Source organism: Melozone crissalis, unplaced genomic scaffold (genome assembly GCF_028551555.1).
Source record: "Melozone crissalis strain CALT ecotype California unplaced genomic scaffold, PUWL_Pcris_2 ptg000005l_1, whole genome shotgun sequence".
Classification (NCBI taxonomy): domain Eukaryota; kingdom Metazoa; phylum Chordata; class Aves; order Passeriformes; family Passerellidae; genus Melozone; species Melozone crissalis.
Genome location: NW_026535783.1, coordinates 54,555,835 through 54,571,806, shown reverse-complemented (window position 1 = coordinate 54,571,806; position 15,972 = coordinate 54,555,835). Strand labels below are relative to the sequence as shown.

General features: G+C 39.2%; 1 protein-coding gene across 1 annotated transcript in view; it reads left to right on the top strand.

Moving 5' to 3' along the window:
- NLN (neurolysin) overlaps positions 1-15,426 on the top strand; it is a 59,209-nt gene extending 43,783 nt beyond the window's left edge. Inside the window, exons 14-16 of the mRNA XM_054283295.1 lie at positions 13,943-14,069; positions 14,445-14,660; positions 14,776-15,426. Of these exons, the coding sequence (XP_054139270.1) occupies positions 13,943-13,956 (14 nt within the window). The 3' untranslated portion in view covers positions 13,957-14,069; positions 14,445-14,660; positions 14,776-15,426. The remainder of the gene's footprint in view (positions 1-13,942; positions 14,070-14,444; positions 14,661-14,775) is intronic.
- The last annotated feature ends 546 nt before the right edge of the window (positions 15,427-15,972 follow it).

Genomic DNA, 15,972 nt, shown 5'->3' with positions numbered 1-15,972 from the left:
TTCTTATACAAATTGCTTACATCACAAGTTAGCCCTTCTCTCATGCCATCAGGGATCCAGTGTAGTCAGTTCTCAGTAGAGCTGTACCCAGAAACCTGTATGCCTTGAAGATAAGAGAAGTTAGATAGAAATAGATAGATTCAGTTTAGTCTGAATAGAAAGATAACATGATATCTGGGTTGGAATGCAGTTAATCAGGTCTTTGAGGAGAAAATTTAAGGTGGAGGGGGGTGTGATACTTAGGTAACATAAATTTAGTGTACAAGGGTAAGCTTGATGTGGTAAAAAAAGTGATATGTTAGAAAAGTGGTTGTTCCCCCAAAGATGTGTGAAAAGGAAATTCAGGACCCCTTATGAGAGATATGATGTGTAAAGAAAAAAACCAAACCCCACCTTAAGTTTTTACAGAAAACTAATGGTGATCACTGAGAAAATACAGAGAACTGGCTAATGCATTTCAAGGCTTATCTAGGTTTGCAGGAAAAGAGGTTTTCATTACAGGGAAAAACCCAGTTAGTTCAATCACATAACTGTCTCTCAAGGACTTTCTCCTGGACAGAAGGAGATATCCTATGAAACCATTACAGATTTCAAGGCAGAAAAGTCAGTTTCAAGTGGAAGATGTTACCTGAGTTCTTTTAAAAGCATGTCTAAAGCCTGAGCATTGTAAATTCTCAAATTGTAACAAGTGCCCTGGCTGGAATGGTAGAAGTTATGCTTGCTAATCATATATTATCTTATTAATGGGTAAATACCCACTGAGAACTACAAGGGCATTGTCAGGGTGTGCAGTGATTTGGTTTAAATGGCAGAAGCAAGCCTTCCTCAGGTAAGCAAGGAAGAAACAGAAAGAACATAAACAGCAAGCAGAAACAGAAAAAAATACTGGTCTGCTATTAAACAGAAAGTCAGTCAGTCACTAACAGCTCAGAAAAGGTAGAGATTCTCAACGCGTTCTTCATGTGTCTTTACCAGCACTGCTGGGCCCCAGGTGTCGGGAACAAAAGCCCAGGCTGATGCAAACACAGATCTGCTGTCAGTGAAGGCAGAGTTGCTGTGTGAGCTGTTGCTGGAGCTTGACCCATATGACTCGAGGGGCCGTGATGATATCCCCACAAGGGGTCAAGGCAGCTGGATCATGTCATTGTGAGGCCACCATCCATAATCTCTGGGAAGTGGTGTAGATCAAGGAATGTTGCAGGAGACTGGGAGAAGGCTCATGTCATCCCCACCTGCAAGAGCTTAAAGGAGGATCCAGGAAAATATGGAGACATCCATTTTACTTCAGCCCCTGGGAAGGTTAAGGAATGAGTCCTCCTGGGGCCTATCACATGTCAGGTGAAGAACATGACTGGGGGAGCCAGCACGGATTCCCCAAAGGCAAATTGTGCTTAAAAAGCCCGGTTGCCTTCTATGACACAGTAACTTTAATTGCTGTTGGGTGAGTGATGGACACTGCTTGTCTGGATTTCTCCAAGGCTCTCAGTAGTGCTTCCCACAGCCTCCTTCTGCAGAAGCTGTTGTGTTATGGCCTGGACAAGGGGTCCCTAGGGTGGGTGGGGACCTGGCTGACCCAGGGCAGTGGTCAATCACTTCTCTCCAAACTGACAGCCTGGCACAAGGGGTGTTCCCAGGGATTGATACTGGGCCCAGCACTGTTTATTTTTCAGAGTGATCGAGAAGATGGGATCAAGTGTAGTGATGGTGCACTGGTGCAGTTTTCCAGTAATAATATACTGGTTGAGGAAGCAGATGCTTGTGAAGGGATCTGCAGAAAGACCTGGATTAGCTGGAATCGTGGGCTGATGAGAACATTGTGAAGTCTAGTGAGGACAAGTTTTGCACCCGGAAAAGCAAAACCTTAGTCCAGGAGTGCAGCACAGACAGGGATCTCCCCAGCTTGGGAGCAGCTCCGTGGGAAGGAGCCTGGCGCTCCTGGTGGACTCAGCTCCATCTGAGTGCCCGGTGTGTTCCTGCAGCACAGAAAGGGAGCAGATCCTGGGTGGCTCCAACAAGGGCCTCACCAGCAGAGATGAAGTCCTTATCCCACCCCACACAGTGCTTGTCAGGCCACACCTGCAATTCTGTGTCCAGTTTTGGCTCTTGGTGGATGTGGATAGGTTGGAGAGGCCCCACAAAGGCAATCACAGGGCTGGGGAGCCTGGCACGTGAGGAATGGCTGAGGGAACTGGGTTTGTTTAGCCTTGAGGGCCTTGAGGGATCCTACATTCCAGTGTTTAAATGGTGGCTACAGAGAAGATGGAGGTTTACAAGGAATCACATGGGAAGGAGGAGGGGGAATGGGTAGAAGTTACTCCTGGAGACATTCCAATTGGACAAAACAGGAAAATTTTTGTCAATTATAACAATTGGCAGTTGGAATATCTCCTCAGGGAAGTGTGGATTCTGCAACTTTGGATGCTTTTAAGATCCAGCTGGCCACAGTGCTGAGTCATCTTGTCTAGATCACATTTTTGCAAAAAAATGTTGGACCAGGTGATCCTTGGTGTCCCCCTTCCAGTCTGGTATTCTATGATTCTTAAATATCTTGAAATAACTGACAAGGATCCGAGACATGGATTGTTTCTGTAGCAGAAGGGTTGCCATTTTTTCTTGATTTGGAGTAGGTGACAGGGTAGATTTGTGTTTTCAGGTTTTTTTGCTTTTGACATTCCAAACCTGAAGCAGAGACTGCAACTGTCTTAAAACAAAAAGAAGAAAAGAGACAAATCAAGCTGCTTTGACTGCTTTCTGGGCTGGAGAAACCTCAGAGAGTAGAAATTCTGCTTGCCTGATACATGTATTTCATTAATTTGAGCTCAGTTCTCAAACTCAGCACATTGCTTAGGAAGTTGCACAGGTGTGATTCCTTAGACCAGTGTAGAATGCTTTTCCAAATAAATCCCCAATATGTATGTTAGAGTAGGATGTGTTTAGTTATCAACAAAATTCCTGCAATAATAAAATTGTTATTGAAAAATTTATATTACTGTTGCTATACTAGTGTTGCTAGTACAGTTGTTACAACTGTAACAAAAATAATGCTTCTCTAGATTACTTACTCTGAATAAGAAAGTTGTTTCAGTTGCTGATATAATTTCCCTGTGCAACTTTAATTAAAATAGAAAGTGGCATCGGAAGTATAAAAATACTGCTGACTTCATTAAAAAGAAATTTTAGTTTGTGCAGAAGCACTATATTAGGAACATAGAATTCAACATAAAAATAAAAAATTAATTCAGGCATCAGCAGCATTGGAAATTTCAGAAGCAAAACTTCAGATGCAAGAGAATAAATCTCTCTATCATTCCCACTGCTGAATCTCACTAAGAATTTTATCCCATAGCTTAGCAGCTAACTTGTATGATGTTACCTAATTTTGAGGTATTTTATATTGGCTTTTTGTCTTCTGATATGTGCTAGCTGTCCTCAGAGGAGAGATTTTGGCTAAGGAAGTAATTCCATTTGTTTTATAAAACAAAAAATTATTTATGAAATATTGCTGTTGTCATAAAATTAAAAAACAAAACGTTATCTTAGAAAATAAGATACTTAAATTTCTTTCACATACTTAATGAAGAAGAATGACCTTAGTTTTAAAGAAAGTACAAGAGAATATAATTTTCTTTTTGATATTTAATTAGATTTGGCTGTTACACAGTTTATTCAATAATTGGATGATAACATGAGTTCAGGGTAGTGATTTCTGAAACAGGTCTGAAAGTGTTTGAAAACTTTCTTTAGGTCACTTAAAAACCAATAACTCTGTATAAGCAGCAGCACATCTTGGAATAATACCTACTTTTGGATATATCTTCAATGCATTATATCAATTCTGTGCTCACTTTTAATCAGATTGTCATTAGAGAAACTTAGCCACCCTATATTGCAAATATGGGCTCAGCATGAAGGTTACAAGTCCCTCCCCTCTTCTCTTGTGTCCTGGTTATGCTTTGTGCAATTTCAATTATGTGAACCCTCTGTGCTTTCTTGCAGCTACTTTCACCTTGAAATGTTTTATGTTTGTAAGTGCTTCTTTTATTCCGCTGACAGAAAAGGAAGGAGTGAATCCAAACAACTTGATTTTTCCCCAAGCATGAAGTATAACTCCTATATGTGTAATCTGTGTTTATTAACAGCATTTTATAGCTATAACTTTACATATTAAAATACAGAGCTCAGGGTTAGTTATTTTTAATTCTTTAGTTATTTAAGTTAGTTTTTCAGGAACTCAATGTTGAGCTCAATGAGAGCCATTGTTGAACGAGCTGAAAACTCTATGGTACTATGGTAACCTGCCTAACAGCTAAAAATTTTTGTCCTCTCACTGATCATTTTTTGTTTAAAGCATTTTACAGAATAACAGATATAAAATTTCAGGTTAACAAGGATAAGAATATCTCCCTCTACATATAAAAAAGTGAAACCTAGAGAAGGTGAGTATTTTGGCAACTATTAAGCAGTCTTAGATGTTTGAAAATGTAAACATGGATTCCTATTTCCCTGTGCTGTAGTTACTGCAGATTATATCATCTCCCCTTGGTTTAGAAACCAATATTTATGTGTCATAAATAATTTCATTTTGGGGGGGAAAAAGGAATAATGTTCAGCCAGAGAAACAGAAGATTCTTGAAATGATTACAAAAGATTTGAATATGAATAGGGAGAGATCAGTAAGATGATGATAAAATTTCTGTTCACTGGAAGAACTTTATAGCTATAACTCTTCACCAAAAACCACTAATATGAATACATTTTTTTATATGTACAAAAGTGTAAAATTAAGGGTCAGTATCTCATATCTGTCATACAAAGAGGCATATAAAATGCCAGAGCAATTTTCATATGGCAAAAAGCAACAATATTCAAGGGGGTTTTTGCTGACCCATGTAATTTCAATGACAAAATGCACAAAAGGAATTACTGTGAAAATAATTATTTTGCATGCTTTCTCAACACACACACCAACGTGTTCAAGTCCATCTCTGCTTGAGCAAATGCTCTGATGATTAAAGATAAAATGAAAATAAATTATAATTCTTTTCTAATTCATTGCTTTTGGCACTGAATTCTCTTATAACAAAGGAGGTGATGAGTTTGGGTGAAGACAGTTGTGGCCCTCTGTGCTGAGCATTTCAGTCAGTAATGCCATTAGTTTCACTGATCTTAGGTGCTGGTGCTGTTGTAGTTGCCAGTGAGGGACTAGATTGTCTCTCTAGTCTTGGGGGAAAAAGGAAAGAAGTCCCTGACACTGAGAGAAATATTATCTGTTTTAAATATATTTCAAAAGGACTCAATTATTAACCTACACTAGGAAACAAAGAGTGCCAAGTACATTTTGGTTTTAATTATATATGCACAGTCCACTGGGACTTTATTTCCACTAAAGGAAATAATGGGATAGTATCTAGCTAATCTTTTCTGCAGCATAGATTTATGTGCATCAACTTGCTGTATCTCACAATCTATAGTTTGTGGTTTAGGTTTAAGATCTAGAAGAATCGTTCTGTTGGTTCCCTTGCAGATTGTTCCTTCTGCAGTAATTACAGAGAGCTCCCTCATTATTGCTGCCAGGAAATTCACCACTGAAGGCACAAGAGGGACAAGCTGCACTTCCACAGTTCTGGTTTATTTTACTGTAGCCTGAGCAGGTTAGCCACTGTTATTATAGGCTGCCCAACTTCAGGTCTGTGGTTGTGGCCTGAAGGGAACTCTTGCTTAGGATAAAATGCTTCTTTGCAAGTGAGCCTACCCTAAGCTGTGGGAGGTTCAAGCATTTTAGGGGGATTTCAGAGATTTTTAGCTATATCGCTGTAGCAAGTTTTTCATCAAACTGCATGCTCTTAGAGCTCCATGATCAGGGTAAATAAATCTTCATGAGAACAGCTAAAAGGACATTTCAAAACAAAATTTTTCTCTTCTGTGTTTCAGTCTTACTCTAATGCATGCATATCAGAATTCTTTATTAATTTAAATAATATTTATAATACTTTGCTTTGTTTTCAGAGCCAACCAAAATAATTCAGCTGAAATTTTTCACACCAAAATCAGCTTGGGGAATATATACAGCATGGAGAGCTTCAGCTTAAACTGTTACAGTTTGGCAAATTTAAAAGAAATTGCAACAGGTTATTATAAGAGGAATTTTTGGACAACCTAAATTGCTTGACAGGTCTACAAGCCCAAACTATAGTTTGTATGTAGAAAGTAACTTTTAAGTATGAGAGTTCATAAAAGTAGATAAGAGTTTCTTGGAATCATTTATCAAAACGATGTGTGTTAAAATGTTTTAATATTTTTAATTAGAGCTTTGGACTTCAATAGCATGATTTTTTTTTCTTCAACATTTATTTCATCAGATGTCTATGTAATTTAGATTGCGGTCTCTCCTTAAGAGTTGACTGAAATATTAATGTAGAATTTTTTTTTTATTGAGATTCTTCCAAACATATTCCTTTACATAAAAGTAACGTATTTTCTTACAGAATTGTCAGATTTAGAGTTCAGTTTTACTCTATCATGCATAAGATGTGTTTTCAGATGACTTTTAGATGGAAATTAATTTTTAGCAGGGATCCACTGATACAGGTCTGTTAAAGGCCAGTGGAGCTTTGTTAAGTGTCTTGTCAGCTTGCATTAACAGAATAAGTGAACTCTGACATTCACCAAATATTTAAATGTCTCCTACAGTAACTTCTTTATAACGTTAAAAAGAGAAAATATCCACATATAAGGGATATATTTATTTCAGCCATCCTATTATTTAATCAATATGTGTTGTACCCACTCTATGTTCTCATTTAGACCTGAAATCTCATACTGTGGGAAGAGTTGTAAGAGAAAAGCAAGGTGGTTATTTAAACAATGGTGTATTCAAAGATTGGCATCAAAGCCAGAATTGTCAGTTACTGGTGAGAACTACTGACAAGGCTGCTGATGCAAGTGGAATGGGCTAGATATCCATGTGGCTGCTTCTCTGTGCCTAACACTTGGAGATGTGGATAAAAGGATGTCAGGCTGACATGCAAATGTAGATGTCACTGACTAAGAAAGGAGCAAAGGGCAGGAGAGTAACTTGCCAAATGACAGCGTGTGTATGCTTCATTGGAAGATGTGTTGAAACTAAAAGCAAGATGACACTTGTGTGGGTAGTAATTGTAGGTGTAAATAAGGTGACTGTAGTCTTCAACTTCAGCATTAATTCTTCCTTGATAATGAAATCTGGCATCATGATATTTTAACTTTTGAAAGGGAAAACATGAAAAAATATCACCAAGAGAATAAACTAGAGTAAATGAGATATTGGTGAGAGAACTGTATGTTTATAAACAGGATGTAATGAACAGATTGAAATTTAAAATATTTATTGCTGTGGGATGATGGGGGAAGGGAATACAACTTGATTGAAACACTTGTTTTGTTTCCAGATATATTATAAGATCTTTAATCTTACTTATCCTAGTGTAATGTAATACATCAAAAAATCTTCTCCAGTTTTTCCAGGGACACTGAGCTATAACAGCTCTGGGTTGTCCAGTGTGATAAAAGAAAGGTAGAAATAGTTCTGTTCCTGCTGCCAAAAATCTTACTGAGATTTATTGATGGAATTTGTGGTGCCAAGAATGCCATGCCAAGTGCTCAGCTGGAGGAAAGCAAGTAGCCTCACTTGAGTTGTTTTGTAGAATGGTTTTGCAGGTTGATCACAGCAAATAGAAATAAAATAATTCTGAAATATGGTTTTTTTTCTTTTTTGGACTCCCTTAGTAAGTTTGTTCCTCTTTTACATATTTATTTGATAGATGCATATTTTTAATTCCTTCTGTAGTTCTTCCTATTTCATAGGATAGATAGTTACACTGTTAATTAAAGCAAAATAAGTCTTTGTATTCTTTACTTGATGCATGTAATCATTAAATTTCAAGCACACTTTTATTCTAGAGCAAGCTCCATGACTTAGTTGTCTAGTTTTATGTTATAAGGAGACCTATAGTTTAGTAGTGTCTTTTCAAAAATCAGATTTTGGTTAGCCTGTCACTTGGGACTGTGTTTTAGTACCACCAATATAGTTGCTATATAGATAATTTATTTCAGACAGAGATGCTAAAATTACGAATAGTTATACTTCTGTTTTGGCATTGCATTACAAAGTATCACTGAAACTATGATTCTACCATGCTTCAGAAATATGGAAATGCTAATAAGCAATTATGAAAGATTGCTGTTAGCTGTTCACAGTATAAATATTTCTTCATGATACTGACATGTGAGTGCCTGTAAAAGATGAGTGCTGTGCTCTGCTTTTCAGAGTGAACGCACAAAGATGTCCCAGATATATCTGAAGAGCCAGCTCACTCTTTCAGTGTAAGCAATAGTAATACCCTCCAGTCTGTCACACTATGTGCATGTATTGGTGCTGTGATTTGAGAAATTACCCTTGCCGTTTTTCCTGTTGGTTTGGCTGAATGCTTTGTTCGGAGTGAGGCAGGTGCCAGAGGCATGACCCCACTCCCATTTTAGTCAGTAATAATTTTACTACAGAAACTGAGGCTGGAGAAGGCCTTTTGTGTGAAAAAATTCAGTCCTGTTAAGTAGCTTCTTAGCCCATAGTTAAGAAAACAGCTCATAAAGATGCTGCATATCAGAAGTTATGTATAAATACAGGCTTTAATAATATGCAACAGACATGCAAATCTGGATTTTTTTTCAAATCTGCATGAGAACATTTTAATCTGTGAGCTCAGACTTCCTATGCCTCAAACATCTCTATCACAAAAGAAGGTAGTGTGTCCTGAACAGAATGCAATGCAAATACTGCTGCACTTCCCAGTGTGTTAAATGGAATGTTTAATAGCAGTTTGGGCAGTCCTGCAGCACTGTGCCATGTTGACAGTCCTGACACAGGCACAGATCCAATAGGGAAAAGAAAGGAGGTGGTCATGTAATTGAAGACTGTATCATAAAGAACAGTCACCCATGGTGTAATTATGGTTGAACATAATTATGCACCTCCTAACCTTATGTACCTTAATTATAGCACCTCCTCACTTTGCATATTTGCCTTGAAACTCAGTCTGGTGTAACTGTGCTGGCCGACAAAATGCACTATGGTTGTATCAGCTGTGACCCTCTTACAGCTAAAGACAGTTACTTGACTAATGCAAGTATCAGTGGGTTTTCTCTATCTATTTAACTTTTTAAAGCTAGTTAGTGAAGAAATCTGGCAGTAGACTGTGAAGAAAGTAAAGCTGTTACTGAGGGCTTTGGCTGCTTTGTTTTTCTGGGGAATGAGAGCTATTTGGGAGGGCTCTGGGTAGCAGCTGGGGAGCCTAGGAATTTTGGAAGCATCTTGGAGCGTCTGGAGCAGACAGCAAGATTTTGGAAAATCTCCAAACTGTGTGTTGGAGCAAAACTCAGTGCCTAGAAGCCACAGCACCTCCTGACACACAGCCACATGGCATGACAGTTCCCTCCACATAGGTGATCTTCACCACTCTTGCCTCTACCTACCTCTCTTTCTGGGAAAAAGCCTCAGTCTTCTCTGAAATGAGCCATGATAAAATGTGTGTCTTTCACATGCACAAATGTCTCAAGGGTGCTCTATTGTAAGGAAGCCGTCCAGCCAGTTAGGTCTATGTAGTCATGGGGAAAGCAGAGAAGGGTTCCACCCACAGCAATGTTTTGCCCTTAGTGGAAGAACTTGGCCTAACTTCACACTCATTTGAAAGCATTTAACAGCAGTAGGCAGGGAGATGGACTATGACAAATGCATCTGGATGGTAGAATCTTTTGTCTCAGTGGCATTTTGTTGAAGAATAACAGCAACTTTGGATCTCAGTGTCTTTACAAAAAACTCCTGCCCTGAATAAGTAGAAGAAAATTACTTGACATGTTAAAAGTCCTGAAAATCCAGATGCCTGAGAAACAGCTGTACAACACACAGCTTGAAGCAACGCACTCCCCCCCACCCTGTACTCCCCTACATTTAGCCAACAAAGTGAAAGTTCACTGTGCTACCTTACATCACTGATGGGGATAGGAGGGACAAAGACACTTTATTTGCTCTGCTGTGTAGTGACCAGACTGTGTGATAATACCTGAGTTACAAGACACTCAGAGGGAACAGACTGGGGGGTATGAATGCACTAACAAGTAGGACTTGCACAAAAGACATCCCCAGGGACGCAGCTTCATTTCACAGGTTCTGCCTGGAGCTTGGCTCTGCTGCCCAGCCCTACCCAAAGGCAGCCTGGAAGAACAGTATGGGATGAACAGAGGTAATTAGTACTTTTTTCTTTTTTTTTTTAATAACAAATATGTGTTTAGAGATTTTCAATATCCACTAGTAAGTCAGTAAATCTGCAAAATTGTTCTTACTATTTTTCCCTAGCTTTCTTCAGGGTGTTCCTCAGTTCCTTCTGAAAGTGTGTCTTTTTCTGCTAAATAACCACAGCCAAAACTTTTCAGGCTGTACCCAGCCAAATGTTAATGTTTTTAGAAGCAGTGATAATTATGCAAGGAGTCACTTCGCTGGTCACTGAAGGTGAGTTCTGTATTCAACCTGAATACAAGCAGGCTATTGTGGAAGAAGTGAAGAAGCCTAAAATTGTACCAAATTCCAAAATTCCCTTCTGACCCTCCATAGTTAAAAATGTTTCTGGAAACACTGAGAGACCTTTGAAGGCTTTTGCCATTTTGTAGAAATCATTGCAGATCACAGTGTACTAACTGATGCACTCACTGTCTGGATAAAAGATTCATACATAGGGACTGGGTAGCACTGCTCTGACGAGCTTTATTTTGTCTAGGTATTTCATTCAGGCAGTTGCAGTGTAATAAGAAACACTGTACTTAGATTTCTCCACAAGTTTTCTTCCTATGATCTCAAATTTTGTTTCTATAATGATTTCTGTCCCTCCCCCTCTTCTGCAAATTTCATTGAGCCATCTCTGGGAGCTTCTCTTCACTTTAGTACCCTTTCTTTTGACACTGAATTAATTAAGGATGAAACTGGAACAGTGACTCATAGCAAAGAAGCATAGTTCCTTATTAGTAATAAGCAAAGAAGGCCACAGGAACCCACTGCTTCCAGGCTCCAACAATGCCTTCCTTTTGTGTGTCATTCCCACATTGATCATGTTAACTGATGCCTCTTTAGACACTAATTGTTATATGGATGAGCCTGAATTGGATGATTTCAGTATTTGGGAGCTTTTGGGGATGCAATCTCCAAAAAGGTGAAAGTGCTAATTATATTGGTAATTACTTTAAAGCTCTAATCCTACTTTTGCCAGTGTCCATTCCCATGGTAACAGTAGCAGGTACAGCAGCATTCAGCCGAGCAGCACTCAGAGCTCTTGGCTATGTCACCAGTGGCTGAGGCTGGAAAGACTATACAAACTGTGCATACAGATGTTCTAAGATTCCATATATTTCCTTGCCATAGACCTACCTTAAAATACCAAAAAAAGCTATGCCAAAATTTAGTTTCTCTCTTTACGAGCTATATTGGCTTTTTAAAATCTTTGCTTTTACCCTTAGGTGAGCTGGCAGGTCTTCCAGAGGCTGGTCTGCAGCCAGAGTCCTCAGGGGAAATTCTGTCTGACTCAGCAATTGTCTTTTTTCATGCAGCCTCCTGGGCTGAGAACAACAGCTTTGCCACTTCCTGACTCTTGGGTCTTGTCTACTAGGCAAATTTTGAGAACGAAATTCCCACCAGTGCTTTGAGCGTGTCTGAAATTGTAAATGGACTGTATTTAGAATGGTTTATATCACTGACTTAACATTCAATATTAAACTTACTTAGGCTGCCATGACCTACAGGAACTTCCTAGATACTTAGCTTTTACTGTGTAATTGTGATGTTTCTCTGAATGTTGTAAATGCAAATTATTAAAATTTTCTTTATGAAGCAGCACAGATTCCAGGCTGTGGTAGTTGGCAATTCACTGTGCTCAGCAAAGCCAAGCATGACATTTCTGTGCCCTGGAGTGAAAGTTCTGAACTGATCTGAGTGGAGTGGTGAGCAAGAGAAAATCATAAGGTGTTTTAATTTTTGCCTCAGTGAGCTTCAGAACTCAAAATCAGCTCCAACAAAAGACCTTCAACAGTGCACTTTAACAACTCACTTCAAGAGCGAGTGTTTGGTTTTACAGACAGGTTCCTCCACAAGGTGTTTTAAATTACATCATAATTCAATAAGAAACTTAAAGATTCTGAAGTACAAATTCCTTTTCAGTGATCCTGGAAGTATTAACAGCCAGATTTTTTTTCTTGGTATTAGTATTGGTAAATTTTAAAAGAAAATGTCACCTAACACATTTCTTTTTATTTTAGCTAAATAAAGTTTATTTAATTCTGCAATTCATACTAAATTTCACTTTTGAGCAAATCTGCTGTTTACAGAGAGATTATACCTATTCTGTTTACTTAAATAAGAGCAACAGGGACATCAGAGATACTAATATATGGTGCCTTAAGATCTAAGGAGGAACTGGCTGATCATACATTTTGAAGATCAGGGCACTTAATTTATTTTTGTCCAAATATAGTACCTTAAATATTTGCATTTGTTTTAGTTACTTCCTTTTATTCTTGACATAGCTTTTATGACACAGGATCAGTTTTCTAATTTTACATACCTGAAGTAAATGAGAGTTAATATTTGGGCATGTTTTATCTTCCCTGATTTCAAGCAAGGAAAGACTAATTTAAGTTCATAGACATATATACTTGTAAGTTATACTGTTCTGTACTTGGCAAGGGCCTTAATGTGCTAGCAAAAGAAAAAATTCCAAGTAATGGGTCTCCCTGAAGAAGGAAAAGGGAAGAGAAAAAGAAAAGCAAAGGAAAAGCTGCTTTTTAGAAAAAAGGTTTTTCATGGCTAGCAAACTTGAGAATAGGGGGAGGAAAAAGAATTGTTGACAATGACATTCATAGTGCTGCTGTTATTTTACTGAAAAGTGTCATGGTTAGTAAATCACAATGAGTCCCTGTATTGGGGTGGTAGACATGGTGAGGCTGGGTTCACAGTTGGACTCTATGAACCTTAGTGTTTCTATGTTTTCCTTCAATTCTTCTACTTACACAAACAAACCATGTTATTGAGTATCATAGTCTGATAGAGTGTTTACACAAAGGCAACAGTGTGAGACATCTTGTGCCATCCTCTTGTCCTCATTTGGCTTATGATTATTTTAGATGTCCTCATACCTGGGGTTAAAGGCCCATCAGGTTTCTCTTGTGTTTTCTGTGTGGTTGCACATTAGCTACAAATTGCCTTGTCATTTGCAATGTGTCTGTCTGACAAATATTCCAGCTCCATAGGAGCTGGAATAAAGCAGAAGAGGTATCTCATTCACTTCTCTCTATCATCGTGCTTTAAAGACAATTTCTAGGAAGAGAAACCTGGGAAAACAGATTCTTTATAATCTCCTCTGCCTCTGAACAGACAGCTGTGGAGCCTGATGTCCCATGTCCCAAAAAACTCAAGAGTCCTCTGCAGCTGTAAAACAAGCAGGCTAAATGAGATCATATGACGTTGTTTTGCATCCTGGCAGAGAGATGGCTATCATCCTGATTTTCCTTGAAGAGAAATTTAGTAGGTGAACTAGGGATAGGATACCCATAAATCTGTACAAATGAAATAGCAGAATAAAGCATGTTTACTCTAATTGGTTTACACAGAAGTAACAATGATCTGATATTGCAAAACTGAAAGAAAAGCTGTTCTGAATGTCCCATAGCATACTCTGCTCATTTTCAATTGTGTTCTGCAGAGCAGGGTAACAACTGGCATCAGAGGATGGAGAATCTAACACAGCAAGTCCGCAGATAGCTGGGTCAGAGAAAAGGACAGTTCATCTGGTTTTTTGGATACTTAAAATTTACATGCAGAATATCTAATAATGACTACTTTATTCCGAGTGCTATTTGTCTTTGACAGTAAAACTCGTATGAAGCATAACTAGAAGAGACAGAAGGGAACAAGGAGGGAGAACAGAGAGGATTGTGTGAACAGCAAATACAGATGTGCTTTACTGGAGAGAAAAACCTGGAGAGGGTGGGAGAAGGTAAACCTGTGCCATTTGCAAATGGCTCAGACTGGTACTTTGGAGAATCATTTCTATATGTTGGCACCCATGCTTAAGTCCACATTGCAGAAACAAAATTATAAATTCTCTCTACTAGAGAGAATCATGCTCCAGTCATGCTGCAGGCTGTTTCCCATTGAATCGTGCTTTCCGTGTTTGGATTTGTCTTCATTTGTACCTTCAGTAATGAGGCCTTGGGCTGTGCTGTGCTGACAACAAAGCCATTTACCTGGGCTGCTCCTGACCTTGAGTTTGTCCCCATATACTTTTATTTATTCCCTTCACCTGTCCTTGGCTATGTGGCTTTTTGCATTTTTTGGAGGAAGCTGTGTAACCACCTGTTCTTATTGGCAGACTAAATTGGCAAAATGTTTCTCAAAGGCCTGAGGCTGACTTACAGGGAAGAAAACAACCGAACATAAAGCATATTGTGCCCTTCACCACCCCTGAGCAATGAAGCGCAGCATCGGAAGCTTTTGTGAGGCAGGTGGCATGCCAAAGTCCACACAGCGGCTGTGCTGACCCTGGGCGTTTTGAATGCCTAAAGAAAACACGCATGCTGTTCTTCAGGTAAGCTATTACCATAGTGCTCAGATGTCACGAGTCTGCAAGAGTAGAAACTTATCTGGTTTATCAAGCTGAACTACCTTATAAATTGATTTATCTCTTCTTGATCCCCTGCCAGGTCTAAGCAGTTTGTGGTTTGCCTGGGGCCTTCAGCAGCAAGGAGAGGAGAGGAGCAGCATGGCAGCTCTGCTGCTGGCCAGCAGTGTGGAGGACTCACTGCTCAGATGTCTGAAGCAGAAGGTTCATCTGTTTTGGTCCCCGTGCTGCCAGTCATGCTCTGCTGGTCACTGCCACCAGAGAGCCCTGCAGACCGAGCACTGCTGCAGCCCTGTGCTGGGTGACCCAGCGGCGTCTGCCAGCCACATTTCCTGCGGCAGCTTAGCAGATATTGACACACCAACAGTTCAGTGACCGTGACGGGCTCCTCCCACACTGCAGCACCTATGATTTGTATTAAAATGGCATACCAAGTGCTGCAAATTCTAAATAAGGGAGGTTCCCTCTCCTAGGCAGTGTACCATCCAAGGCTAGAGGGATTGCTGCACTCCTGCTACCCGTGGTCCATGGCAGACCGGGATAGAATTCAGAGCTTCTAAATCCTAGATTAGCGAATTAACAAGATTATCCTTTCACTCTAAAAACAAGATTGAGAGAGAGATTTTGGTAACACCCAAAACTATTTACATTAAATTTCCTGGAACTGTAAAACATTTTGATTTTATGCTTAAGGAAAAAACCAACCTACCCACAACTGTTAGTAGAGTGTAAAAGTCCCACCTTGATCACACAGATACAGGCACATGTCAGCTGTTGAAAGTTATACTACTGACATGTCTTTGATTTTTAATAGGTTCTGTGACCTATTATGAATGCCTTCATAATGAAAATAACTTGTTCCATGAAAGAGCAGATGTCCTAGTACTTAAATACATGCTGCTGCCATGTCAAAGTCTTCTACTTAATGGCATTAGAAGCAGCAGTTTGTCCTGATCAACAGTTCTGCTAACATTCTAGATGCCACAGAGAGCCAGAACAGGTGGATCTCCCATAAGAAAGAGTTTTTATGGGCCAGGTTTTGTACAAAGTGCTGGGTGTATACAGTTCTGCAGAGCAACTTCCGGCATTGGGTACTTAGGCTTCCCTCCACCTTTCTACTGCAAATTCTTTTATGACATTTATGATATGTTTATTTGAAGAATTGTGTTACGCCCAAGCAATATAGCTGTAGCCTGACCAAAGCAATGACTTGTCTAAGGGAAAGAAAAAGTCACAGGCAAGTCTTAAATTTAAAGTATACCTTTGGCACAGAAATCTC